The 27,609-nt window shown below is 36.6% G+C and overlaps 1 protein-coding gene across 5 annotated transcripts; it reads right to left on the bottom strand.

Annotated features, from left to right (window-relative positions):
• Positions 1-480: 480 nt before the first annotated feature.
• Positions 481-27,609, bottom strand: LOC128681796 (lysosomal alpha-mannosidase-like). Of its 5 annotated transcripts, none has more exons than XM_053765982.2 (33): positions 27,328-27,608; positions 26,364-26,466; positions 25,569-25,650; positions 24,314-24,499; positions 23,661-23,785; positions 22,010-22,090; positions 21,432-21,568; positions 20,916-21,049; positions 20,299-20,419; positions 19,302-19,409; positions 17,878-17,980; positions 17,256-17,346; positions 16,580-16,670; positions 15,868-15,985; positions 14,827-14,984; positions 14,181-14,246; positions 13,280-13,380; positions 12,281-12,350; positions 11,803-11,886; positions 11,237-11,304; positions 10,909-11,030; positions 10,217-10,368; positions 9,406-9,532; positions 9,206-9,333; positions 7,127-7,244; positions 6,222-6,393; positions 5,641-5,726; positions 4,666-5,076; positions 4,272-4,353; positions 3,744-3,884; positions 3,127-3,251; positions 2,299-2,440; positions 481-2,139 (listed from the first exon to the last, which is right to left on the bottom strand). In XM_053765982.2, the coding sequence occupies exons 1-33, from the start codon at positions 27,421-27,423 to the stop codon at positions 2,004-2,006; spliced, it is 4,065 nt and encodes a 1,354-aa protein (XP_053621957.1). In that variant the 5' UTR covers positions 27,424-27,608; the 3' UTR covers positions 481-2,003. The 5 variants fall into 5 exon arrangements, with proteins under 5 accessions (XP_053621957.1, XP_053621956.1, XP_064292954.1 ...); XM_053765981.2 differs by having other exon boundaries at positions 4,639-5,076; positions 27,328-27,607; XM_064436884.1 differs by lacking the exon at positions 27,328-27,608 and adding an exon at positions 27,089-27,189 and having other exon boundaries at positions 4,639-5,076.

Below are 27,609 nucleotides of genomic sequence, written 5' to 3'. Positions count from 1 at the left end.
TATCGATCGCCATTTAGTGATACAGTTAAAAATTTACTTAAGAATTTCAAATTCGATTTTTACCGAACCGCAGTCACACCCCACTGATTCAAATGTGCTAGCGAGAGAGTGACATTGAATGTTGTTAAATCGAGCACTACAGATGTATATGTCGAGGATATGTACGAATTTTCAATTTTGAACTTTACTACATTGATCATACAGTTTATTTTTGGTTTATATTTCTTAATAAATGACCCGTTTCTCAAAGTGTCTGATAGCCTATGTGATATATCAAACAGATAGTGTTGGATAGAGCTAACTGGCAAATAAATTTATTTTGCAGTTTATATGTCAGATTACATTATAATATTTTATAAGTGGTGAATGTAAATATACTGAATGGATATATAACCACACCATAACATATACAGGGTTATCGTTATAGGTACTTGGGTACATCAAAACAAAAATACAATCTAATTTGCGATTCTACACATGTTAACTCTATGTAATAGCCAAGCAACACGAGACAGTACAGTAGCGTTATGTAGCGGAATCGGGCATAGAGGTAACGTTTTATAGAAACGACATTAAAACTTAAAGGTTTTTTTTTGTATTTATCACGCTTAGACAAAAGTCGTAGAACAAAAGATGTTAGTCTCTATGTAGCTTATGCGCCTTTGGAAGGTTATGCGTTAGACACCAGTAACCCTGTATATACCAAATGGATATATAACCATTCAGTATATACTAAATGGCGATCGAAATGAAAACATGGTTATGATTTTAATATAGTTATATGATTTATTGTATGAGTTATTTATAGGGGGTTTTGTGGTACGCCATAGAAAAAAAAATCTCATTTGGGTGGTAGCGGACACATGTTGTTATATAAAATTTATTTAAATAAAAATATTTAATACAAATTTGTTTTTCATAACATCGTAAAACTATGATTAATTTCAAAGACAAGGAAAAGAAAACAAGACTCGCGTGGTTAGCGTGGCCACGTGAGATATAACTATCCAATATGCCTACGCTTTTAAAAGTCGGCATACAATGAGATCGAAATATATAAGCGCACTAAGAGTCCATGCCCCATTGCTCAGTAGTGCTCCGTTGCCACACAAACACGAAAGCACGTTTTTTTTTTTCCCGAGTGGCTTAAAAATGAAGTATAACAACATGAAAATATATTTTGCATAATGATTGGTTGTCCTACTAATGTGTGTTTGTTATTTTTTCGCGCAAAATCTACTGGACGGATTGTTATGATATTTAGTACACGGGTAGTATATAACCTGGAATAATACATAAGGTACTTTTTATCCCAAAATTCCCACGGAAGCGAAGCTCTAGGGTCATCTAGTAACATATAATTACTTACGTAATAAAATTCTTTAATCACGTTATATGTATACATAACTAGTGTACGTACATACAACACGAAATATCCTATACTGGAAATATTCTATCCTATACCTATTAATTGCATTAGATACTGCATTAAAGACGGCTAAGGGACACAGCCTAGACAACAGCATTCCCAAAGAGGGTCGACGTAGGCAGGCGGCCGGTTGTAAAATCATAATCTTCAAAAAGCTTTTATTTTATCGTTGATCCTGGGCCTCGCGGCATCGCAACCCCGAACGTAACAGGATGCCATCCATGCAGAGACGAGATATATATTTGAATTTACGTGTCGGATATCTTGTCATATTTATAAGTGGTTTAGTAATTTGCCTGAACCACCAAACATGACAACGAAGATTGGGATGACTTGATATATCTATTTGCTTGTTCTACTATTCTAGCTAATTTATATATATTTCAAAGGCATTCGATTCCCTCAACCAATATAAACTTACGGTTACTATATTAATCACAACAAAATAATTAGTTTACATGACTGGCTTTAAATAACATTTAAACGAATAACTAGTTAACCAAAATAAAATTCGATGATATTTTGAAGTTTAAAATACGGAGTCCCTCAGGGCATTATCTAGGACCTATTCTATTTACGCTGTTTTCTTTACAGTCTGAAACCAAATGACGAAGGTACGTATTTGCGTGGGTCTCAATGTCACTAGATATTCTTCGGAGTCCTCGCTATATGGCTCGAGTTTTGGGTCGACCTCGTCACTTGGCATTGCCCTGTGAAATAGACAAAAAATTATCTTGCATTTCTTTAGTTGTACTGGAGGTGTATATATATCTGTGTTAAATGTGTCTGATGTGATTCCGGAAGCATTTTCAAAATTTGCTTTATTGTTAAATTGGCGATCGCCTCTGTTTGGTTAAAAAGATAATTACCGCTTCTTCCTCTCCCCTCCACCGCGCCCTTCGTCATCGTCATTGGTCTGTTCACGCTCGAAGCTCACATTAGGAACATCATATTCAGTGGAGTCATATGAATCTTTGCGGCGTTTCAGCCGTGTTATCGGTCGCGATGTACCTGAAAACGTGATATGAAATGTGGAGTTCCACAAGGCAGTAACTTGTGGCGTCTCTTGTTTTTGTTTTATGTTAAAGACAATGGCAAAACGCGAACGGATTTTAATTAAATTTAGTACATTTACAAGTGTGCCACATTTATTAATTTTTTTCGCAGGGCTTCGCTCTCGTAGGTATTTTGGGATAAAAAGTACCCTAAGGTTATACATACTACCCGTGTACTAAATTTTATAACAGTCGGTCTAGTAGTTTTAGTGTGAAACAGTAACATACACATATACATCCTCACGTTTTCATTTAGTAGGATACACAGATCAAATTTCGCATTTAGTAGGCTACCAAGTTATATCGGTGCACACCCATAGAAAAACTAGGTCGTTTGGAGCGCCCGGGTGCAGCGAATGGGCTATGGTATAAGGTTTGGTTGGTACTCCTGTAAGACAATTTAGCTTTCCCGAATATTACAATGGATTCAATCTCGGATCAAATTTAGTTCTACATGTGTTATACCTAAAAGTAAGTAAGGTAAAATCTGTGGCAGGAAATTTAGTAGAATGGAAAATAGGTACTCCGTTGACAAGAACCTCGTTCTTAGATTGATTGATTCATTGATTGATTGATTGATTGATTGATTGATTGATTGATTGATTGATTGATTGATTGATTGATTGATTGATTGTGTTATACCTCTAGATCGCCTGCCATCAGCGTCCCTCTTCAGACTGTCCTCCATCCTGTCTTCCACACTAAAGTCCTTCAGTTTTCTGTAGTCGAAGAAATCCTCTGGGTCCATTCTGCGATTCTTTCTGGCTCTGTATAACATAGTTTTATATTAAATTTGATTTTATTGTCTTTCAAACATCTTAAGGTTTAAAAAGGCTAAATAATTCGAAAACAAATCTTGTCATTTCCTCAAACTACGAAAGAAGTACTCCAGATCACAGATTATATTCCTTCTATAAATAAGTACTGCCAGTATCCAAACATGTATTTACACTGAATGTCATAAAAAATAACACAATTTTTGTCGTTAATATAAGACGGGATAAGGTATTGTCACTTGTAAAACGTGTCTATTTTTACCTCTTACTAGCTGTAATCGCAACTTCGTTTGCGTGCGGTTGAAATATGTAAAATTTTCTTTTACAAAAAAACCCGAAAAAATCTCTTCAAATAAGTAAAGCAGACGATTTTTTATCTCGAGAAAAATTATCTCAGGATGACGATCTTTTTAATGTATTGATGATTTCACGTGCAAAAAAAAAATAGGCACTCGTAATAGGTATTTCGTGCAAAGTAAGTACCGTTTTCTCTTAGCTCTTCTAGTAGTCACTTCAACAGAATCGTAGTCTTCTTGCTTCCTGTATCTGCCCTGATCTCTGGGCTCCTTCCTCAGTCTCGGAGTCGAGTCCTCCTCGGAATTCCTTATGAACGGCTTGAAAGACCTGGGATATTTATTTATTTATGTTTATTGCACAGTACGTAATAAACAAAAGCCATGTCAAAAAACATTAGACCATTTTTTTAAATTAATTTTAGGTAAAACAGATTTATAGCATTACATTTTAAGTGAAACTAAATACCTATATAATATTATTTAGTTTTAACAAGCTATTGCTCAAACGCGACTCTTCAACTAAGTAATTATCACCAAACCAAAATTCAGGTCAACCTGTTGCTCCGTTTTGACGTGAAAGACGGACAAACAAACACATTTTCACATTTATAATATTAGCATCATTTCATTCCCAGTAAGTGCCATGCTGCACAAAAGCCTCTTCGAAAGATTCCGTAAGAAAAAGGAAATTAAATACTCTTTTACTTTGTTATACCTGGACCTGGGCTTCGTCTTGTAGTACATCTCGTATATAGACTTGGTGACTCCGTCGTCTGCGTCGTCAGTTTCTGGTGGAACTGTAACAAAGACGACGATCTAGCGTAGGCAAATGAGAATCGAGATTCGGCTATTATTTCACAACCGATCGCCTGCTTGACGTCAACCTTCCTTGGGAATACTATTGTTACCTAGGCTTTTGTCATAAAAATTGACAAAATAGGCGTTGTGAAAACAAGTACATAATGAGACACAAAAGATTTGAGCGTTCTCTCGTAAGAGATACGAAGGATACAATGTTTTTAGCTTTTTCTGTTTCCGATTAGGACAAAGTTACTCTACGAGCTCAAATGTATACAAATTACCTGCTGCCCTACTAGTTTTTAAACTACCTCGTTCCATTTTCCTCCGATAACTCCTCGAATATTCAAACTCTTCTTCAGAAGATCTCACATCTGAATTAACACTCAAACGATTTTTTACTTTTTGCTTTTTTATAACAACATCAACTAGTTTAGCTTTCTTCTCAGCCACATCAATATCTTTAGTAACATTACGTTCTTTTATTTCTTTTGCAACTTTTGTATCATTAACTTTTTTAAAAGTATTACTTATATCTTTCCTATCAAGCTTGGTATCATTGGTAAATTCAGTGACATTTTCAGTGAAATTTGCGCTCCGCTTCTTTCTATCATAATCGTAATGAAGATTTTTCTTTTTATGTCTGCTTGTAGTTGTGTGTGCGTGTTGCGGGTGTTTCTTTCTGTTTCTACCGTAGTCTGCTTCTTCATCTGAAGTCGTGCCTGTAATATGTATATAGTATGTATCACCATAATCATTAACAACAACCTTTTAAATCTTATAATTGTATTGTAAATGGTGCAATGAAGAGATCATCTATTTATCTATCTGTATTTTATATATCTCACTAGCTTTTGCCCGCCCATGATAGCCTATGTTTGACCTTAGATCAATTCCAAATTTCATAAAAATCGGCCCAGTGGTTTAGACGTGACAGCGTGACTTTCTCATTTATAACATATATCGATGGTATGAAGCAAAACTGAAGCAATTTTTAACTAAGTATTCTTATATCGTTGATCGATATATTTAGCTTAGGCCAAACTTCTTCACCAGATTGTTAAATAAATACTATTTAACAATCTTTTGTATTGAGTTAGTTGCAAGAGTTGTGGAGTGACGTACTTAGTCTACATTTTATTGGAAAAAGCTACAAACAAGAAGTATTTCGGAGAACAATCAATCCAGGATATGGACCATTTTAATTTTTTTTTTGAGCATTATGATTTTTTTGTAATTTTTCGACATCCCTCATATTTTTATAGGTTTACGAATTCCGGACTCACTGGTTTCCTGGACCCTCACGGATTTATCTTCACCATAGTCGATATCTTCAGGTAGTATTCCATCATCCCCGCCGCTGTACACGTATCTGAAAATCAAAATCATAAATTCAATATAAAACTTTATTTACAAAACAAAGCTAGTCTTAGAAAATATTCCTAAACCCAAAGTAGACAATTTTGTACAAAGGTCGTCTGGATGTGTACCTAACTCTAATCTATTTCAGCTCAGCCCTCAAACAGCAGTGCTTGCATTGTTATGTTCCGGTTTGAAGGGCGAGTGAGAGAGGCAGTGCAATAGATAAGTAGTAGTAATACTGCAAAAGATCCTAGGACACTGCAAATATTTATTTAATATCATTTAATTTATTACTTGAATTGTCACTTACACATCAATACAGTAATAGTTAGATGCCTTTATGCGATTTGAATAAAGTAATTAATAATGTAAAGAGATATATGATACTGCTATGTATGTCTAGCCTGGTTTTCATAAAAAAGTTAAAGCACACTGCTAAAGCATGTTTCGTCTCTTTCTGCCAATGACTAATACTATAAAGTGCGATAGTGACAAAACATTTCACCTGGTGCTCCAGTCCATCTGCCGCGCGTCGTCCAGCCACTGGTTGGCGGCCAACGTGGTCTCCCTAATCGCCTTTACCGGCAACAGGAAGATCTTGCGGATGTCCACGGTGATGTGAGCTGACTTGGGGGAGAACTCCTCGCCGGCCTCGACCTTGTCTGGTCTGTGGCTTGCTGATTTGGTGAGATGATAAAGAAAATACTAAATAAATGACACACTCAAAATTGGGAGGTATATTAAGTGCCTGTTTCATCGCTTGCTGATAAGTATATATTTATTAATACATAATCATAAAATTGTAAGTGAGCTATGTCTGTATATATAGGAGATACTTATAAATAAATAAATATATAAGGACAAATCACACAGATTGAGCTAGCCCCAAAGTAATTTTGAGACTTATGTTATGTGATACTAACTCAACGATACTATATTTTATAACAAATACATATATATATATATATAAACATCCAAGACCCGGGGCAATCAGAAAAAGATCATTTTCCATCATGACCCGATCGGGGATCGAACCCGGGGCCTCTCGGTTCAGAGGCTAATACTTTACCACTGCGCCACCGAGGTCGTCCAATTATTAAATATACTTATAAAATAATAATTTATTAAAGAAATATAATTATGGAGGGTCTGGGACTAAATAGAAGGCAAAACTTTTTTCTGTCTGTCTGTATGTTTGTTCGTGCATCAAGCAAAACGTGGAGTTGGATGCGGTTTTCATGGTTGTATAGCGGATAACAAACGCGGGTGAAGCCGTGGGCAAAAGCTACTTCTAAATATAGCATAATGAACATATAGTATTAAAATGGTGTTTCTTAAATGATACATAGAAAATATCACTCTTTTTTTATCGGAATATTGTTGTTTACTTTGTAATTTGTAAACACCGACCTCTGTCAGCCGTCTCCAACACGTTCTCCAGTCTCAACAAGACAGAACCGGACTTCCACGGCTCCAGCGTCAGGACATGAATGTTGCGAGGCAGACCGTGCATGTATAGCGGGGAATACTGAAACGAATCAAAATTTCTTGATAAGTGACGCAAAATGTCGAAGTATTATCTGAAACTCTCTCTATCAGAGCGTCTGAGCTCAGTCCACTTTATTTCCTCCACTACGCAAGCCATCTTTAGTAGACTTCGGCATCTGTTGTAGTATCTTTGGTAGATTTAATGGGTATTGCTTTAAGAATTTGCATATTGCGCGGCGAATGATACTTAAAGAATCTTTTACAGAGAAAATTTTTACCTTTTGATTATACTACCTTACAACTATATGTATCACGAACCTAAACTAAACTATTAGAAGCCTTAATTGTTCATTTAATTAGGAGAAATTTGCTTTCAAACATCCGAATTCTAATTACCATTCATGTCCCATTTTACATTTACATCATGTTTTTATTCAATATAGATAAATCTCCTTTGAAGAATATAATTATAGTTTAATATTCTTAAATAGGAATAGTTTCTTTAGCCCTATACCTATGTTGTATTAAATAAATAGCATAAATTATTAAGGTACTTAAAGTATGTCCTCAGTAAACTTTATAATTATCGTTCAAAAAATATTCGCTTTAATTTACTAATTAAAAATTTGAGATTTCATACCCTTAACTGGCTAAACGAGTTTGCACCTGTCTGCGCTCGGCGGCCAAGGATAATACACGCCTTAAAGATCAGAATTTTAGGCGCCATTTTTAAATCTTTCGTCGTCGTTGTGGTTTGGTCAAAATATTGCCTAATTACCATTTGTAATTTTTTATGATAAGTGAATGTTTATTTTTTTAACTGAACGTTTATATGAATATGTTTTATTATCTATTTTTTGGTGAAGTAGGTAAAAATTTAAATATTCGTATAAAGAACTGTATAAACAACAAAATGTTTAAAATCCTAATTACCATTTGCATAATTACCGTATTTTACCATTACTCTGAAGTAATATAGAAGTTAATTTTAGAAATGGTAATTATAATATTTTATTATCAATTTGGCTTCATTATCACAAACAAATAACTAATTATTTAGAATTATTTAGTCTGGCCATAAATACTGTTATAATTACAAATAAATAAAATATTACTTATTAAAAAAAAACTAAAATATTACTATTTCTCATATAATAATAATTAATATATATTTTTGGCTCCTTGCACGCCTTGGGCAACTGTTAGTGCAGTGAGTGACTTTATAAATAAATAAATAATTTCTGAATCTGTCATTCGATTGAATAAAACAAATCAAATCGCTGTGATCGCTTTATAAAAAGTAGCTATACGGGTACCCTACAGTTGGTCACGGAGGGCTGCAGATGATGATGATTATGATGAAAGTAAGTCTCTCTCTCATCTGAGCGTTTTCCAGGTTTCTTCCTTAGCCTTAAACGTTTCAACACTTTACGGTACTTATACACCTTCACCATTATCTAATTTACCATAAACATCATTACCATTTACTCAAAATTTTAAACGCTTGTCAGTAAAAAAATTAAAGACTTACACGATTCCCCTGTACAGTTTCCATAAGGACATATTTACAGCAATTTAAATTCAATCAAAGAATACTTTTTGTCACAACTTTTATACATTCTCCTAATATAAGGCATTATGCGCATTTTGAATGAAATGCCCAAATGCTAAAACTAAGTCAGGCTAAATGTTAGAGGAATAAGATAAGATTTTTTTATCAGCACTCCACCACAATCATAACAAGATTTGTTATATTACAAGAAAAATAATATAAAAGACAATAATCGTAAGCCCTAATAGGGACCAACATTGTTAAATGAGTTTCTTTCGGCATTTCTTCTCAGCAGTGGTCGTTCCGAAATGTCAGTAGGTAGTTTGTAGCAAGAAATTCCTATATAATTTAATATCATAAAATACCTGTGAAGGTCTAATTACATCTAAATAAACTTTGACTTGAATGTAAAATGATCACGAGAAGAAACGCCAACCCAGCGACCTCACCCGCTTGCTCCGGACGTTCTGCCACTTCCTCTTGTTGACCTTGTCCCCGGCCGTGAGGAACACCCAGGGCTCCATCTGCCAGCGCCGCGCCAACTGGCTCACACGCTCAGAAAACGTCAGCTCATCAGCTGAGGAGGAAATTATTCAAGTTTGTAATGACTTTATTGTGCAACAACTGGTCAGCTCGTATTGTATCTCACCATTCTGTCTGAAGTTCCCGAATATGATTCTGTGCTTCCCCCTCACCACAAGGCCGACTCCGTACGCCTCCTCATTCAGCGTCTCATCCAGGCCAAAACTGTCGTCAGTCAGCAGTCTTCTATGAACCTAGTAGATATACGTGCATGTTATCACGCCTATTTTTCGTGGAAGTAGGCACATACCTACATTTTAACTTGCCATCTTGACAAATTTCACTTGCTTCTTGAAATATTTATCACTCTTAGTGCTCAAAATGGGATATATTATGAAGGAGATTCAACCATCTAGTTGCGGTACGATCGTAGAGGTTGATCAAATTAAATATCTTAATATCGATCTGTCAAAAAGCTTTTGACAAATCTGAATATGAATAAGTGCACTGGGGTAATATTTCATTTTAGTTTTTATCGTACCACATATCAGTTTAAATCTATGTCATTTGGATTGATTAATGTACCAACATAAATTGGTGGACTCTTATTTTAACTATTCAGAGTTTGACCACAAAGTATTCGCATACATCGATGACGTTGTATTTGTATCTGAGACGCTCGAAGAACAAATGTCTTGACAACAAAAATAACATAGTTACATGCATATTGATGGTGATTAACCTACTTATTGGATCTATGATAGAATAGTCCCATTTTCCTGTAGATGTCGTATGAGGTGACTCAGGGATACAGCCATAGAGCCTTAAGCAGGTGATCGGCTGTGATGTCAATATTTTTATTTTTTCGCTGATCAGGGGTTTTGCGGCGTCATTACTTGAGAGATAAGGAAAACTGCTGTAAGATAAAGATATCAAACCATCAGTTCAATCTGTCCGTCCTGGTAAGAGGTTCCTCCTTGAGGTCTGTCTGTCAACACACACATCTCTACGCTGGTGTTGGCCGAGTGAATGCAGATCCGAGAGGTGACGGGGTAATAGCATGAAGGTAGAGATTTCTTCTGAAGCTGACCTGGGATGAAATAATGAAATAAGTATTGTGACTTTTATCATAATTCAGTTCATTGGGGTGCCATCTGCGAATCAATTCTTTGTCCAATATTGTTACTATTTCGTTATATAACGTAAAATAAATGCATTCATTTTATTTCAGGTATTTACATAAAAGTAGAGTAGGTACAAAACCCAAATACAGACGCCAGTAATCCATATTATAAATTCTTTAGACTAACACACACATAATATATAATATTATAATATGTAGTACGGTGAGAGGTCCTATTCTAAAATCATACTCTATTTCCTACCGCGGATATCGTATGAGGTGACAAGAACATCACTGATGTCTGATAGGAAACAACGGCTTTCTCAAAGACATGGTTCATGTTTAACTTATTAAAAATCGTTCATTAATAAAAGCAAGCAATTTTCAAAATTTGAAGATTATTTTTACACAGACCCGGAAAGTGTTTAATTGCACGACAATCACAAGCGGGAGTGATACTAGAAACACACGAAGAAGAGATAAAGAGAGAGTGAGAGAGAGACTTACTGGTGCTGTCGTTCCAACAGGATCTCTTCATCATCTGCCTTCCGTTGGAGTCCGTGAAGAATTCTCCATTGTTGCTAATGTTAGTACTAAACACACTTATAATCTCCTTGCCGAGGTCCGTGCTAAAACACAAATATTTTAAACAATTCGGAAATTAATCTAAACCTAAAAAATATAAAAACTAATCTATTTTATGTTCACTAAGTTTAAATCTATAAAAATATTAAAGTGAGTGACTGTCATAATGACCTATAATTGCATCTAAACTGTTCAAGTAATAATGATATTTAGGTATCCTAACACTGTAGCGACGTTTGCAGATATTTACCCTATTGGCACTGGACCGATGATCCACTCAAGTTCTACAAATTCTTCACCACGATACAGTCGGATGATCTATATGGGAATAAATGAGATCATTAAAGTAGTGATTTCAGATATACGGAAAAAATCAAAATCAAAATCAAATCATTTATTCAGAAATTAGGCCTTCACAGGCACTTTTTCACGTCATAATCTAAATTAAATGATGTTTACCAAAGCTACAAACTACTAGCATTTCGGAACGACCACTGCTGAGAAGAAATGCCGAAAGAAACTCATTCAAACAGTGTTGGTCCCTATTATGCCAGAAGGGCTTACCATTTTTTAAATATAAAAATAATGTTGATCCAGTGGTTAAACTCCCGCCTGTGATCAGAATGTCTCAGTTTCGAATCCTAATCGTGAGTTGTATCACATGAATTTCTATACCATAGTGGATTACCACCACTTGCTATCGGCGAAGGAAAATATCTTGAGGAAATCCACACTCTTTTACGAGTAAACGTAAGACGGAAGCCTAAATATTACTATTATTGACTTCTATGAAACAATAAATGAAAATGTTCATACCTGTGTCGCCCAGTCGTTGAATCTCTGCCGTATCTCTTTCACCAGCGAGCCCCGGATCACTTGAAAGGAAGCCTTCTCTGAGACCTGGTGAGAATAGTGAGACACCATTTACATCATCGTTGTGATTACAAATAAACTTGTTTACCCCAACACTCAGTATATGTGTTTTGATGAAACACAAACTTGTAACGTATAAAGTAATCATTCTGATTAGCAATGAGCAGAAAAGCGATGAAAACATTTAAACTCTGACTGAGCAAAGTTATTGAAATCCGCGCATTTAACTACTGAAGGAATGGCGATTCAATTGAATAAAAGAAAATAGGAGATTAGCTATAGATTAGAGGCTAGCCATAGCCTAGAATCTCCTTTTTCTTCGATTACATTTTCGATCGAGAGGCAGCTTAGAGATATAGGTTGCGGTAACCACTTCCCGTCAAGTGAACTGCTAGCCTGTTTGGCAGTATAACAAACTTACTGGAGTAGTCTTGTCCTTGTCTGGTCTGAAGGTATACGCGCCAGATTGTTGTCCCTGCTGCTGAGCCTGGCTATTAAACAGAATACTGATTTAATACACGAGTTAAGCCAGTGTTCGTTTGTGTTAGCTAACACAAAAACATGTTTTACTAACCTATTAGAGGGGTGGCCAAACAGTTATGTTAGAAAAATAACAAGAACATGTTTTCCGAACCGAATGGATAACATCCCCGCGTAGGGGAAGTGACTCATTTTGTGTTAGCGCTCAATAAATAAAGACGTAGGGCAGCACACCGCAATAAGGAGTACAAAAACATAACAACAATAGGCGCAGCGGACGGCCGGTTTTCTTAACGTGATTTTATAACATGTTATATTAGAAAATTGGTGCTGCCGACCCGGCTTTACAATAGACACTCGTAATTTTTTTCTAATTGACCTAAATATATGTTTGCAAAGATCTCTGTGGCAGATACCTGTGCATTGCAGATACCTAATTATCCGCAAGCAAAATTCACATTTTTCGATATTGAAAGGTTAAAATTCCAAAGTATTTTATGCCAAAGAACAATAGAGCAAAATAAATTATGCGAAAAAATGGACCCCGTGTTCTAATTATTTAAAACAGAAACGTTCACATTAATAATAATATACTAATATTCGACCTATATTTGTTAATTGACGTCCTTGGAGAAAAGGCTGCGGTGAAGTTTGTTGCGCCGCTTCTTCTTCACCTGCGCTTTGGAAGCCGGCAGTAGACTTAGTTTAAGTAATTTTGACGTCAATAAGTGATGTATATCATCCTAAATTGAACAAAGAATTTTGAATTTGAATTTGACATTTTGACAAGTGCATATTTTACGAAATGCACAATTTTTGAAGCGTAAAAAGCTATTTATCCAGCAAGCAAGTGGGTCAAAACAAATTATTTTTATGCAGTTTTTAATGTTGTTTAATTTATTTCCAAAGATAAGTAGACCTCGTGCGAAGCCGGGCTTACCTGTAGTATAGGAAATTTTGTGAGATCTGTAGCTTGATGCCGTCCATATGTGAGATGGTCTCCAGCAGGCCTGTGTCTTTGTTCACTGTCACTTTCATGTACTGTGGACAAATTTATGAAACACTAACTTCACCCCGGGACTTCGCTCCCGTGGGAATTTCGGGATAAAAACTATCCTATGTGTTATTCCAGGTTATATTCTACCCGTGTACCAAATTTCATCACAATCCGTCCAGTCGATTTTGCGTGAGAGAGTAACAAATATACATCCTCACAAACTTACGGATTTATAATAATACTCATTATATATATATATATATATATATATAACCGAATGCGCTGAAATTTTGTGACACGCTTAATTTGGATGACAATGCATTATTATGATAAACATGACTTGATGGTAGACCAGAATCGGATCCCGACAAGAGGACTCAACGGTTCACTGCATGGGCAATAATGGACATCGTTTGTATGTCACGCGTTTGATGCACAAGATCTCCTTGCCGTTAATAAAGCTTGTATCAGAAATGTCATTTTTGAAAAACTTATAAGAATAAATATATTAGTTATGGAAATGGACCAAAGGAAATTGGCAGAAGCGAATTGATTTTGATGTTTGGAGATTTTTTGAATTTTTACATACATAAGTACCTATACAAAATAGTAAGGAAAACTAAGAAACTTTTCAAAAATCAAATCAAAATCAAATCATTTATTCAGAAATTAGGCTTTCACAGGCACTTTTTCACGTCATATTCTAAATTAAATGATGTTTACCAAAGCTACCACGTTTCTACTTTTCTCATTTGTACGTAATTTACGCGGGAACAAGTTACAAATACAATGTCTTCTCTTGAGAGATTAGTGGGGGAAAAGTTATTATGTCATATACAATTACCTCGTTTGATATATATGGCGTCACTTCTTGATCCAAGTTGTCAGAATTCGTCTGTTTGTTTTCAGCCTGTAAATAAACTTTCTGGTAAACTATCATACTGTAATTGACAGATACATAAATCTGCCTGATACGGTTGGCCAGTTAGGCATATCCAACACTCGTAGTATAGAAAGAATTAAAAAAAAAATAGTAGTTAGATTGGGAGGTGTAAATCTAATAAATAATTTGTTAGACTCAAAATCTCCTCAAGTCAAGCTTACTAAAATATAATAAGCTTCCTTTCTATCGATTCCTTACTCCTGTGCTAGTATCGCGGGTTTGACGGTCACAAACACAGAAACGGGCACAACGCATCCAGAACCGCAGACAAATATTTGTGATCTCGATTGTTGCTAGGAATCGAACCCGGGGACTCTAGATAGCAGGCGGAGCATATGGAGACCATGCCACGAAGGTCGACATCTTCACATTTTAAAGACTAGTAAATAAATAAAATTATCTGTAATATTACGACCGTCATTATAACACATTTCTCTTTGGAACTGCTGTTGTTACCTGTCATCTGTCAAGGCTGTCATCTCTTAATCGCATTATATGGGAGGATATGTATTGGACGTATTCTAAAACAGGAACCGAAGTATTATACCAGTGGATCCCTAATGGAGTTTATGAGAAACGCGGAATAGCCCAACGGCGGGATGTTCTCAGCTTCGAAGACTAGTTCTTGTATCGTGGTGATGCTCCGGCCTGGGAGGTTGATGACCGCCGTCGGCAGAGACACTAACTGATAGTCCACTTCATCATCTGAAATCAATGATCAATCAATGATCGCCCGCCTGTCGATCGAAAGGTCTCGGGTTCGTATCCTACTTGTGCCATATGAGTTTGTATTCTAATCTGACTCATATATAGTAGTTTTCATAAACCACCACATGCTTCCGTTGAAGGAAAACATCGTGAGGAAACCTGCACACTGGACAGTTTAGTTCACTAGTGTGCACTGTGGACAGTTTAGTTCACTAGTGTGCACTGTGGACAGTTTAGTTCACTAGTGTGCACTGTGGACAGTTTAGTTCACTAGTGTGCACTGTGGACAGTTTAGTTCACTAGTGTGCACTGTGGACAGTTTAGTTCACTAGTGTGCACTGTGGACAGTTTAGTTCACTAGTGTGCACTGTGGACAGTTTAGTTCACTAGTGTGCACGCGACTACCTGCCACTAGATGGCGGTAAGTAGTCGTAAAAATCATATCTTATTCAACATTTACCGTGCCTGTGTGGTAAATCCTAATATTCACCAAGCGAATAGAGGTAAAAGTCCAAATTGAGCGATGATCACAGAACTGTGTGAACTTTTAACATCACGTGTTGGTAAACTGTAGGTTTTTCTGATAAATCTTAGGATTTATCTTAGTTCGGACTTTTACTGTAACATACATGTCTTCTGAACACGATAATACTTTAATGGAAATTACGTTATCTCGAGATGTTATTTCACACAAAGGTGGTTAAGTGGGATATAATAATAACATCGATAAAAGTTAAATAAATAAGTATAAAATAGTTAGATATATACTTTAAAGACATCAGTCAATCAGTCAGCATCGTGTCGTGCTACTAAATCGTATCATTCAGTCCTTACTAACATTGTTTTGGCGCGAAAATAATGTTTGACACGTCACACTGACCGTTATAATCTCTGATGGAGTAGTGCAGTGCAACGGCTGGTAGTCTCACGTGGAAGTAGGTCTTCACACTCAGCGGGTTGTATATGAGGAGAATTGTGGACGTCTGGGTTTCGAAGAACTGAAAATATTTTAGGTTATGTCGTAATTGGATATTTCCCAAATAGTCGAGTCAGATTGATTTTTGTTTTTTTTTTCATTAGTTACCTGGTAGGTAAAATGTTTGAACGGCTTTCTTTAACTACTCGCATATCAAATTTCATCATAATTGGTCCAAGTGTTTAGTCGTGAAAGCGAAACAGACAGACTGACAGACAACCCGACTTTCGCGTTTATAATATTAGTATACAGGTCACTGCTTGGTATCAAACGCAAAACCTCCTAAAGACTACTTGGGTACATCAAAACAAGCAACTTTTATTCTACGACTTTTCGTAAAAAAAAAACAATCTAATTCGCGATTCTACACATGTTAACTCTATGTAATAGCCGAGCAACACGAGACAGTACAGTAGCGTTGTGTAGCGGAGTCGAATAGAGTTAACGTTCTATAGAAATGACATTAAAACTAAGAAAAGGAAAATAAATGTACCTATTTGTCACGTTTAGACAAAAGTCGTAGAACAAAAGATGTTAGTCTTATATGCCTTTGGAAGGTTATGCGTTAGATACCAGTAACCCTGTATAAGTATAGTTAAACAGGTGAAGGACTTACTCTACACTGACTCATGTTAGTCTGGTGGCAGATGATAAACTGTTGATGATTCTTGGACCGCCTTCCTCCGCCCCACGTCGGTGTGAGATAACTGGAAACAACCATTATTGAAGCCTAATTTTCATAGAGAACTGCTTCGTCTAGCGCCACCATAACTGCTTCGTGAGTGTTAGTTTAGACAAAATTCCACAACGCTTCAGTTCCCATGATAATTCATTATTATATAAATATATATAGCATGACTATGAAGAAGAAGATAGAGGTTTTATGTTCTTCTTCATAGTCGTATTCCTCATGGCTGAGGGTCGTGGTCATTACGTGGAATGAAACACACACACACAGCAACTTTCTTGGCATTATGAATGGAGCGGTTTGCCATTGCCTGAATAAAACACACACAGCAACTTTCTTGGCATTATTAATGGAGTGGTTTGCCATTGCCTTCTGCCATTTCACATACAAGTCAATAATAATCGACCAGTGTGCAGGTTTCCTCACGATGTTCTCCATCACCGGAAGCAAGTGGTGGTCTATGAAAACTACTATACATGAGTCAGATTGGTGTACAAACTCATGTGGCACGAGTAGGATTCGAACCTGGGACCCTTCGATCCACAGGCGGGCGTCTTAACCATTACACCACCACCGCTTCTATCTGCCTGATAGGTATACTTACCTAAGAACACTGGATATCTTTTTGCTGCACAAATCAATGGCTTCGGTCAATATTTTCAAAAAATCGTTGGTGACATGCTGTTGACTTGTGCCTGTTAAAAAAAAACTATTTCAATTTAATAACAATGTTTCTTTTACATAAAAAAATTAATGTTTAACAATTTTAGATTCCTTTATTTTTAGGTATGTGAAAATAAAATGCTTTTTTTTTAAATAAAAAAGGAATACTATTTATATTTGTTTAATGTTTAGGCTTAATTATTTGGTTTTTTAGATTATAAAAATATATGTTAAGGCTAAACCCGAAAGTGCGGACCAAATTGCAGCCGGTCTCGACTCGGCTAGTCTTACCATCAGGTGAATTGCGCTTATATTCGGTCAGACCCAGGTTTCACCTGTATTCAGCCGCTAATGGTTAAATGCAGATTAGGGTTAAGTTAGTGTGCAACAGATTATTAAACTTACTTTAACTTGAACGTATAAAGAATCTAATTTATTTTCATATCAAAGATCCATTACATGTAAAATTATGTATTTAATACCCAATAAAATGTAGATGCTCTGTTTCGAGTAACAAGGAAGAAGATGAAAACGAAGCAAAAGATGAAGTGAGTTTGCTTTACCAGTGATGGCGTCGTGATGGAGTACCAGGCCGACAGCATGGCGCAGGACGTGTAGCTCGTACGAGTCGCCCGAACGCGCCAATACTGACAACTGTTTTACTACCTGGGTAAAACAAAATGGCCGACCTAAATTCATTCATTTGTCATAGAAAAGTAACTGACTAATCTATACTAAGTAATATTATAAAGAGGTAAGCGTTTGTGATTTTGATTGATGTATTGATGATTTTGTGGGTTTGTATGTTTGAAAATTTTGATTTCAATTTTTTTAAAATTATTAGTATATATATATAGGCTATATATCTCGATTCCCACAGGAACGAAGCCCCGGGACTTATCTAGTATTATATAATGCGAAAGTAAGTTTGTTTGTTAAGCGTGAAGAGTCACGCTTTACTCCACCAATGTTCTTGATATTTGGCAATAAATGTATTTAGTTTGAAGTATGGAGAAAGACATAGGGTACCTTTCATCCCGGAAAAATAACTGTTCTCGTGGGAAATATACGCTGGCGAAGCCGCGGAAAAAAAACTAGTAGAAAAGTTTTTTTCTTGTTGCGTATGGTTCCGCCCTAAAATATCCTCTTCTGGATGACACACACACACACACACAGCCTAAGCTGTTGATAGTCAAGAACAGCATAGCGGTGAGGGTCAAGTGGTTACGTATGCCTGTGAAAGGCGCCAGGTTGGAATCCTACTCGTGCCACACGAGTTTGTACACCAATCTGACTCATGTATAGTAGTTTACATAGACCATCACTTGCTTCCGGTGAAGGAAAACATCGTGAGGAAACCTGCACACTGGTGGACAGTTTAAATTTACCACTAGACGCGGCAGCTGGTCGTAAAAGTAATGTCAGATGCCATTAGGCGACTTATAAAGTTTGACTTCTTCTTTAAATAAAATCTGACTAGCAAATAAAACACTTGAAAATAATGAAGCGAAAAGTAGCAACTGTTTTAAGAGTAAATATGCGACATTTTTTTCGTCTTCTTATGTTGATCTATGGTCTGATCTACTTAAACACCTATTATATTAACTTGTATAATATTTACCATTATATAATTTTTATACTAACGTGAAGCGATGGTTGTGTAATGGTTAAGACGCCCGCCTGTGGATCGAAAGGTCTCAGGTTCGTATCCTACTCGTGCCATATGAGTTTGTATAGGTACCAATCTGACTCATATCCTTATATACTTAGTAGTTTTCATTGACCACCACTTGCTTCCGGTGAAAGAAAACATCGTGAGGAAACCTGCACAATGGTCGACGGTTTAGTTCACTAGTGTGTATGCGACTACCTGCCACTAGATGGCGGTAAGTAGTCGTAAAAGTCATGTCAGATGCCTTTAGGCGACTTGATCAAAATCTGACACCAGTGTTAGCAACACACTCGATATGGTGATGATCAGACTAACTTGTAAAAACACATGTGCCCTTTTAGCTAAGAATTTGAGGCTGGGCCGTGACGAGTAGAAGCCAGTCCAGTAAGTAGTGGCGTCACTGCCGTAGGGCAGTAGATCCTCCTGAAAATATAATGATTTAAATAACAGGGGGCATTTGTTGTTTTTAGGGAATTTAGGGAATAAAATGTGAGCTTTGTAAAAAATACAAAAGTTTTTTTTTACAAAAATACCGCTTTGGTACAAGCTCTTGCAGTCGTCAGAGATACAAATAATAAATAAATATATTAGGACAAATCACACAGATTGAGTTAGCCCCAAAGTAAGTTCGAGACTTGTGTTATGGGATACTAACTCAACGATACTATATTTTATAACAAATACATATATAGATAAACATCCAAGACCCGGCCCGGGTCTTGGATGTTTATCTATCTATCTAATCAGAAAAATATCATTTTCCATCATGACCCGACCGGGGATCGAACCCGGGACCTCTCGGTTCAGAGGCAAGCACTTTACCATTGCGCCACCGAGGTCGTCAAATATCTTGTTGCAATAAACTCATGATAAAAAAATAATGCCCGCGCGGTAAACCGTTGAGGAGTTCCCTCGTCGGTAGCCGATCCTGTGTGCCATGTGCCATTAGGACATGCATATCATAATAAGGAGTTCCCTCGTCGGGAGCAGTTACTTGTTGCACCTTAGGTCATGCATATCATAATAAGGAGTTCCCTCGTCGGGAGCAGTTACTTGTTGCACCTTAGGTCATGCATATCATAATAATGCTTTGTCATACAAACTATCCAAACTACGCGTTGTCGTCTACGTATGTAAATACAAATTCAGCTCAATCGGTTGAAGATAATCTACCCCAAAATTGAGTAACAAGATGTTACTCCCTCATATACCCTCATACATACAGAGAATTCGCACCCATACATCAGTTACATTATGTATGAACTGATGTATGTGTGCAAGTTTAATAAAAGCTTTTAAAAATGAAACTCACTCTTTCAGTGAAAATTGCTTTGTCCCTTCTTCCGTACAAATAAATGGCTTTCAGAAAACAAGATGGCGTCGAGTAGAATATGTTGATGTCAGACAAGTTGGCTGGATGAGTGTTCACGTGACTGGAAACAAAATAATATAATTTAAATTTATATTTTTTTTATATTAACAATTCATTTCTTACAATTAAATATTCTACAAGCTCGCCCAAAATGCTAGCAGCGTTTCCTCTTTAAATTATAAGACTGATTATTTGAGCCAGGAAGCTGCCAGCTCCGTGTTCACCAGTTGTCTCGAAGAGGCGTGCCGATAAGTCACCAATTATTTTTTTGGCTTCGGGACCCACGCCTACACGCCCGTCTCCGTAAAACTTCTCAGTAATTCTCATAAATTTGGGCGTTGTAATACCTCTGTCTTTATCCAGTTTCTTCTCTTGTATTAGAAATATGCATTTCTCTTTCTAGTTTAGAGTGAAACGAAAGATATGAAGTTTTCTCTGTCTATGGACTAAATAGATAATAGACATAATAGAATGTTTGGCGATTTTGCGTATAGTGATATCACCTATGGTCACCATAATATTCGAGGTCGATCGACTTCGCAATCTGTGTAACTCACTTGATAAGCTTGTCCATGTTGAGGAACCAATTAGCAGCGCTCTGGTAGGTGAAATCTCCACCCATGGTAACCATTATATTATCATGGTCGTAGTACTTCGCTTGCCGTTCGATTTGGGCTATGAAGTCGTTAACCTGGACCAGACATTTTAATCAATTATAATGAAAACTAAAAATTTAAGAAACCCCCGATTCCGAAGTTGCTGGCTTAATCTCATCACAACAAGAGATACAACGATTATAACAAACTCATGTGCGAGGTCTGAGGGCCCACTTCTTGATATTCTATGACGTTATGCTTGGGATTTAGTGAACATTCCAAAGGAATTGTGAAAGTTGGAATTAGATTTTGTGAAAGCCAATGAAGCGAGTTACGATGATTTACGAAAAGCCCTCAGTCCTCATAGTGAGTCAACCAGAGGAACAGATGAGTAAAAGTAGTTATATAGTGGTTAAATCCAATGGATTTAGCAGAAGTTAAAAATAATTCAAGCTCAAAAGATACTCGTATTCTTACCCTCTTGTCAGCGTTATAAGCCACATTGTCCGCATCATCGACAATAGGCTCATCAGTGCAGAGGAAGTCGAAGCAGAAACCATCCGGAGCGTTGTACAAGTTGAAGAGTGTGTGTGTCATTATGTCTGACATTTTACCTGGTGAACAAGTCGGTCATATAGCTGAAAGATGTTGCACATTGTATAAAATCATCATGATTTTATAAATAAACATTTTTTCATGAGACATGGAGTAGTTTTACACTGTGTCTCTGTTTCTGAGTATATTCCATGTTCCTTCTGCAGAGTCCAGGGTCCGCTTTCCTACTTTTCATCTCCACAACGCTCGGTCGTCGGCATCGCTAGTTGTCAGACCATTGTCACGCATATTATCCTTGACGTGACAACATCAAGCCAGCACTTCTTCCTTGACTCGATCCTTGCTTAATATTATCACTATTTGAGTTTCTTATTACATCTAACAATTCCAAAGTACTAAGACTTTATTTAAGACTAGCGAACCGTTCCGGTCTTTTTTATATTATGTAAGGATAATATGCATATTATGACGAATAAATTATAGAAAATAAATATACCTACCCAAAACATCACTCCCTCTCCACATAAACTCCATTCTGTCCTCTTCCATCATGGCTTCCCTTTCTTTGTAATCGACTCGACCTGTGAAACAAATAAATTATCAAGTATGTATTTAAATATTAGTACAAAACTACCAATGCATGTTTGGTGAATTATTATGTGATTTGCAGTTGAAATATAACCATAATGAAAAATGTTTGCAAGAACTTTGCACTTTCAGCCACTTTTTGACTCTAGTCTCTGTGCTATTTCTCTTATTTGGACGTTTTTCCAATTACTTCATCAGCCGTTACCATAATTTGAACGTGTACGTACCTACTTATAAGATATACTTTATTTATTAAATTTACACTTCCCAATGTTAGGCAGGCTCACGTCGACGTGACTCTGAATGGTCTTTATTTTGTACAGCTTCTATTTTGTACTAAACACCAAATTCTTAGGTATTACCCTTGATTCCAAATTGCAATGGGACGCTCTAATTAATGGCCTATCTAAAAAGCTTAGTTCCGCGGCATTCGCAGTTAGGAGAATTAGACAACTGACGGACGTGGCGACTGCTAGATTAGTTTACTTTAGTTATTTTCATAGCTTAATGTCCTAAAGGGATACTACTTTGGGGGAGTGCTAGCACCATTAACACTATTTTCATTTTACAAAAAAGAGCAATCCTTGCTATATATGGTTTGAGGAAAAGGGATTCCCTTAGAGATTTTTTTAAAGATATCAATATATTAACTTTACCCTCTCAATACATATTTGACAACATTATGCATGTCCGGAAAAATTTAAACATATTTTAAAAAGTTGGTGATTACACTGATATAGCCTTACGTAATAAAGATAAATTGTTTGTCCCCGGGCATCGGTTAGCCAAAGTTAGAACGTCTTTTGTTGGGAACTGTATCCGATTTTATAATAAATTGCCTAAATGGATTCTTGATTTGCCGGACAAAAAATTTAGATATTATATATAAGAAGTACTTTGTAAAAAGGCATATTACAAGTCTGATGATTATGTGAACGACAATAATGTTTGGCCCAAGCATGGTGCAGTATCCTCGTAACATATGTAATTGATTTATGACGTTATTACGTACGTTTTGTACATTTAGCTTTTTATATATCTTTTTTTGTATGACAATTTTCAATAATTTAATGGAAATACAACTTCTTTTTATTTTATTTATTCATTCAAATTTTGACATTTTTAATAATGGTGTAAATTCGTCCTCCTAGTATATAAGACTATAATGTATAAGACCTATATTTGTTAATTGACGTCCTTGGAGAAAAGGCTGCCGTGAAGTTTGTTGCGCCGCTTCTTCTTCATCTGCGCTTTGGAAGCCGGCAGTAGACTTAGTTTAAGTAAATTTTTGACGTCAATAAGTGATGTATATCATCCTAAATTGAATAAAGAATTTTGAATTTGAATTTGACTCATGTTGTTTGGTCAGTTAGCGAACCAATAGAAGTTTTTACAAAAATGAAATTATTGCCACAAGTTTTTATTATCGTCATATTCATTTTACGGCGTTACAAAAAAATAATATCCGGGTAGTAAGCGTTAATGAGGAGTTCCACCGTTGGGAGCCGATCCTGGATGGACCATCTCATTTTGCATATCATATTTTGAAAAAGTAAGTTTTACCAAGGAAAAGACCATCGAAGCCCATTTGGGCTAACAAAGATGCCTGTTCTCTGGAGTGCCCATAGGTGTCGATTTGCCACGCTGCCTTCGGCTTGCCACAAGGTCCAAGAGTATCATTTAGTTTTCTGGAAATAAGTTCAACACATCTTCATCTCATCTATGCGTACAGTCGCGGCTGTGACGCCTAAAAGCTCGGTATCCGATAAAAAAAGGCGTTGATTCAACAGACAAACGTCAACATGGGAATGCTATTGTTACCAAGGCTATGTGTACCTTATTTGCATCGGGAGGATTTTGGATTGGTCCTATTCTAGATTTTGGTTCCAACACGCCATAGAATAATTCAACTTCTAAATATATGAAATAATCAAAAGCCTTTTATATCCTACCTCTTACTTTCGTGTATATTGTAAATCATAATAATAAATCATGCTCTACTTAAGGAAATGTGACTGGCCTGTGTTTTATGCCATTACATGTCGTTTTTGACCCTTAAGTCATATTACATAGTCTATCCACAATCACTCGCATCTTTAATTTGGGTGTCCCTCAAGGAGGTATTCTTGGACCAACGTCACTTTTTATAAAAATAAACGCGGATTGTTTTCAAATGACAAGAAATTTCATTTTATCTTCGTTTCAAATCCACCTACCTCAAGCCCCAGGTGTACTGATCAATGATCTGCAGATAATCAACAGTAGCCTCGTCATTCTGAACCCAGGACCCTCCAGCAAACTCCACTCTCCCTTCCTGCACCAGAGATCTGAAGGTGACCCTCGTCGGTGGCCGTTGTTCCTTCCACCATCGCCAGAAGTATGACGACTCAGAGAAGGTGAACCTGACATAAATATAACTATCAATCTACCGATTGTATTCACGGTTGTGGATCCTGAAGCCTGGGGTCCGTGTAAAAATAAAACTTCAAATTTTGAAGATTTGGCTATGATTGTAAGATCAGCGCCAGCCTGACGACAACTCTCTTTGGGAATGCGGTTGTAGCGTATCAGCGCCAAGGCATACTTTTTTCTACAGTAGAATTTCGAAATCCTCCACTCAGAGCAATTGTTAAGAGGTGCGAGGAGGAACGCACCACATGACAAGTTAGGAGCTAAATCAAAGGATGTAATTTTTATGAAATATCTTCTTTCTCTTCATATTTTGTGACAACCCTAACTGCATTGTCGCCGCTGGCGGCAGTCTCGTCTCTAGCAAAGTCGTTGAACTGTATGCTCATTACACTGTGTCTATACTACCTTTGACGCTATCGGCTATCCCTGTTGTTCATAAAAAAGTTGAAGTATACTACTAGTGACAAAACATATTTCTAGCTTAAACTATGCTTTATCTTTTTGATAATCATTAACAGGTTATATCTGTCGCAGCCATCTCGTGAAATGAGTCATTTAATTGGAAGGGTAGCCTGTTCATCAAATGCCGCCGGCATTCAATTGAACGCCTAAGGTGCTTATTAAATGAACTAACTTCAAAACATTAAACTTCAAGTTGGTTTATCGTATGCCCTTTGAAGACGGGTGACCCTAAAATCCGACAGGCGATTTAAAGTTTACTTTTTTTCCACTGCGGCTCTAGTGATGTAGCATTTAATGAATGGGCTAGCTTTCTAATTAAATGGCTAATTTAACCCGATTCTCACGCAATCGAAGTTCACTTCATCAGTTTTCTTCATTTCTGCTATTGTTTCTGCATTTACAGATAAACAACGTTAAAAAGATCGAGCGTACGCATCGATCGATGATTTTCTTTTATATTTCGATAAATTTGCATAAAACGATCGAAAAATATTGGGGAAAATTGATGAAGTGAACTTCGACTGTGCTGTGTTCAGAATCGGGCGCCAAATATCAGTAAGGCTAATAAAAATAAATATATAAAATAAATAAATTTACTTTCTACGCTTGTCGTGAAGTAACTCCGACAGTACAGAGTGGTATATCAACTGTACACTGGCCGAGCTGACGCTAGACTTAGCTGAAACAATAATAAATATAAATGATATATTTAATTGAATCCTAAGAGATTTACATAAATGTATTATTGGTATATTTTTTACATTGGTTTCGTGGCGTTACAGCACCGGGAACGCGTGAATCCTCACGCGACAGAATGTGCCAGTCGACAACATTAGGATAAGTCTTATAGTGTCAACTCGCACACTCTCTCGTTTCCTCTCGATTGACCTCGGTGGCGCAGTGTTAAGGTTATTGCCACTGAACCGAGAGGTCCCGGGTTCGATCCCCGGTCGGGTCATGATGGAAAATGATCTTTTTCTGATTGGCCCGGGTCTTGGATATTTATCTATATATGTATTTGTTATAAAATATAGTATCGTTGAGTTAGTATCCCATAACACAAGTCTCGAACTTACTTTGGGGCTAGCTCAATCTGTGTGATTTGTCCTAATATATTTATTATTTATTTCTTCTCGTTCTTCTCAAGTAGTTAAACTACTTCTTTCTTTATTCGAATCGCCTAAAGCCATCTGACATTAATTTAACAAGTACCGACCGCCATCTTGTGACGAGTAGACGCATACACAACCAGTGTGCAGGTTTCCTCACGATGTTTCCCATCGCCGGTAGCAAGTGGTGGTCTATGAAAACTACTATGAGTCAGATTGGTTTAGAAGCCATGCGAGAGTAGGATTCGATCCTGGGACCTTTCGATATTCTTGTAAGACTTACTGCCATAGTAATACTCGTCGAAAGTCTTAACCCAACCGGCGTCCATGTGAGAGTGTGGTATGAGATGGACGTTGAGAGCTCCATCTCTTGTCATGGGGCATTGCTGGAAAGAGAAATTCGATGCTAAATAATCAGTGACTGATCAAGATTGAACTTTATAACGATGCGCGTTTGCGTTGCAGAGTTTTACATTTTTATGAATTTACTATCAGCGCGTTCCGGCTTAGCTAGGCCAAAATCACAATAATACATTAAACACCTAAATTTCTTAAAGAATCATTCATCCAACCATACATCTATTAGTGAAAACCGCAAGAAAATCCGTAGTTTTTGAGTTCATCGCGAACAGACAGACAGACAGGCGCGGGAGAGGACTTTGTTTTAAATATGTGAGGAAGGGGTTATAATGTGTAAAGAAGGGTTATCATAGTTGATATTAAAAAAAGTGTATTGTAATTGCAGTTAATATTATACATTTATAGAACAGTAATTATAGCAAACAGTACCTATTAATGCTATAGTATACTTAGGTTATGATCTATATATAAATAATCATAAGTAAAAAAATCTGAAAATTGGTAAATTACAGCTAAGTAGGTATATCAAAGATTTTTTTTTTACAAAATTACATTTGTAGTTCATTTCGTAGAAAATGATTGCAGACGCCCGCAAATTTAAGTTTGTCAGAGCCGGTAGTGTTGTAAATATTCACATTGGTACAGTACCCTCGGTGAGTCTCTCCCAATCGAATTTAAGTGTTTTAACGTTACGCTACATACAAAAATGGGAACAAGTGACGCAGGTTCCCCGCGGAACGGTCACGGACGCACTGGCGGGCGGCGCACGCGATCGCGGGGAGCGACAAGTACGAGGGGTACGCGGGGTGCACAGGAATGTATTGATATCCAGGGTCGGAGCCTGCACGCTATAGTGTTTTTTTTTATTTACTAAAATGTTCACAAACCTTATATCCACAGTCTAATTTGTTTTTGGCGCTCAAACTGCTACATAACCTCAAAATAAACAAAACGGCAACTTTATCTATCTCTGTCCGTAACATTTTCACTCAAAAACACATAAATAAAAAGATAATTTTCAAAAAATTTCATTCGAATCTATATTATATATTATATTTCAATCGTATCTATAGTTGATTTATGTTAACTAAAATTAGGTCAAACGATGTATGTGTTGGTATGTGGAACCGTTTCTACTTGAATGTGAAAACCAACTGGGAAATTGTAGT

This window comes from Plodia interpunctella, chromosome 28, assembly GCF_027563975.2.
Source record: "Plodia interpunctella isolate USDA-ARS_2022_Savannah chromosome 28, ilPloInte3.2, whole genome shotgun sequence".
NCBI classification, from domain to species: domain Eukaryota; kingdom Metazoa; phylum Arthropoda; class Insecta; order Lepidoptera; family Pyralidae; genus Plodia; species Plodia interpunctella.
Note: the sequence above shows the minus strand (reverse complement) of the source record. Positions and strands in the feature narration are given on the sequence as shown.

Excerpts from the sequence above, each read along its gene's own strand:
- LOC128681796 (XM_053765981.2), bottom strand. The coding sequence starts at position 27,423 with ATGTTACGGACAGAGATAGATAAAGTTGCCGTTTTGTTTATTTTGAGG. Across the intron at positions 21,569-22,009 it reads GAGAGGGAGTGATGTTTTGG|GTAAAATGTCAGACATAATG; the intron begins GTAGGTATATTT and ends CTTGTTCACCAG. Across the intron at positions 7,245-9,205 it reads AGAACGTCCGGAGCAAGCGG|TATTCCCCGCTATACATGCA; the intron begins GTGAGGTCGCTG and ends GATTCGTTTCAG.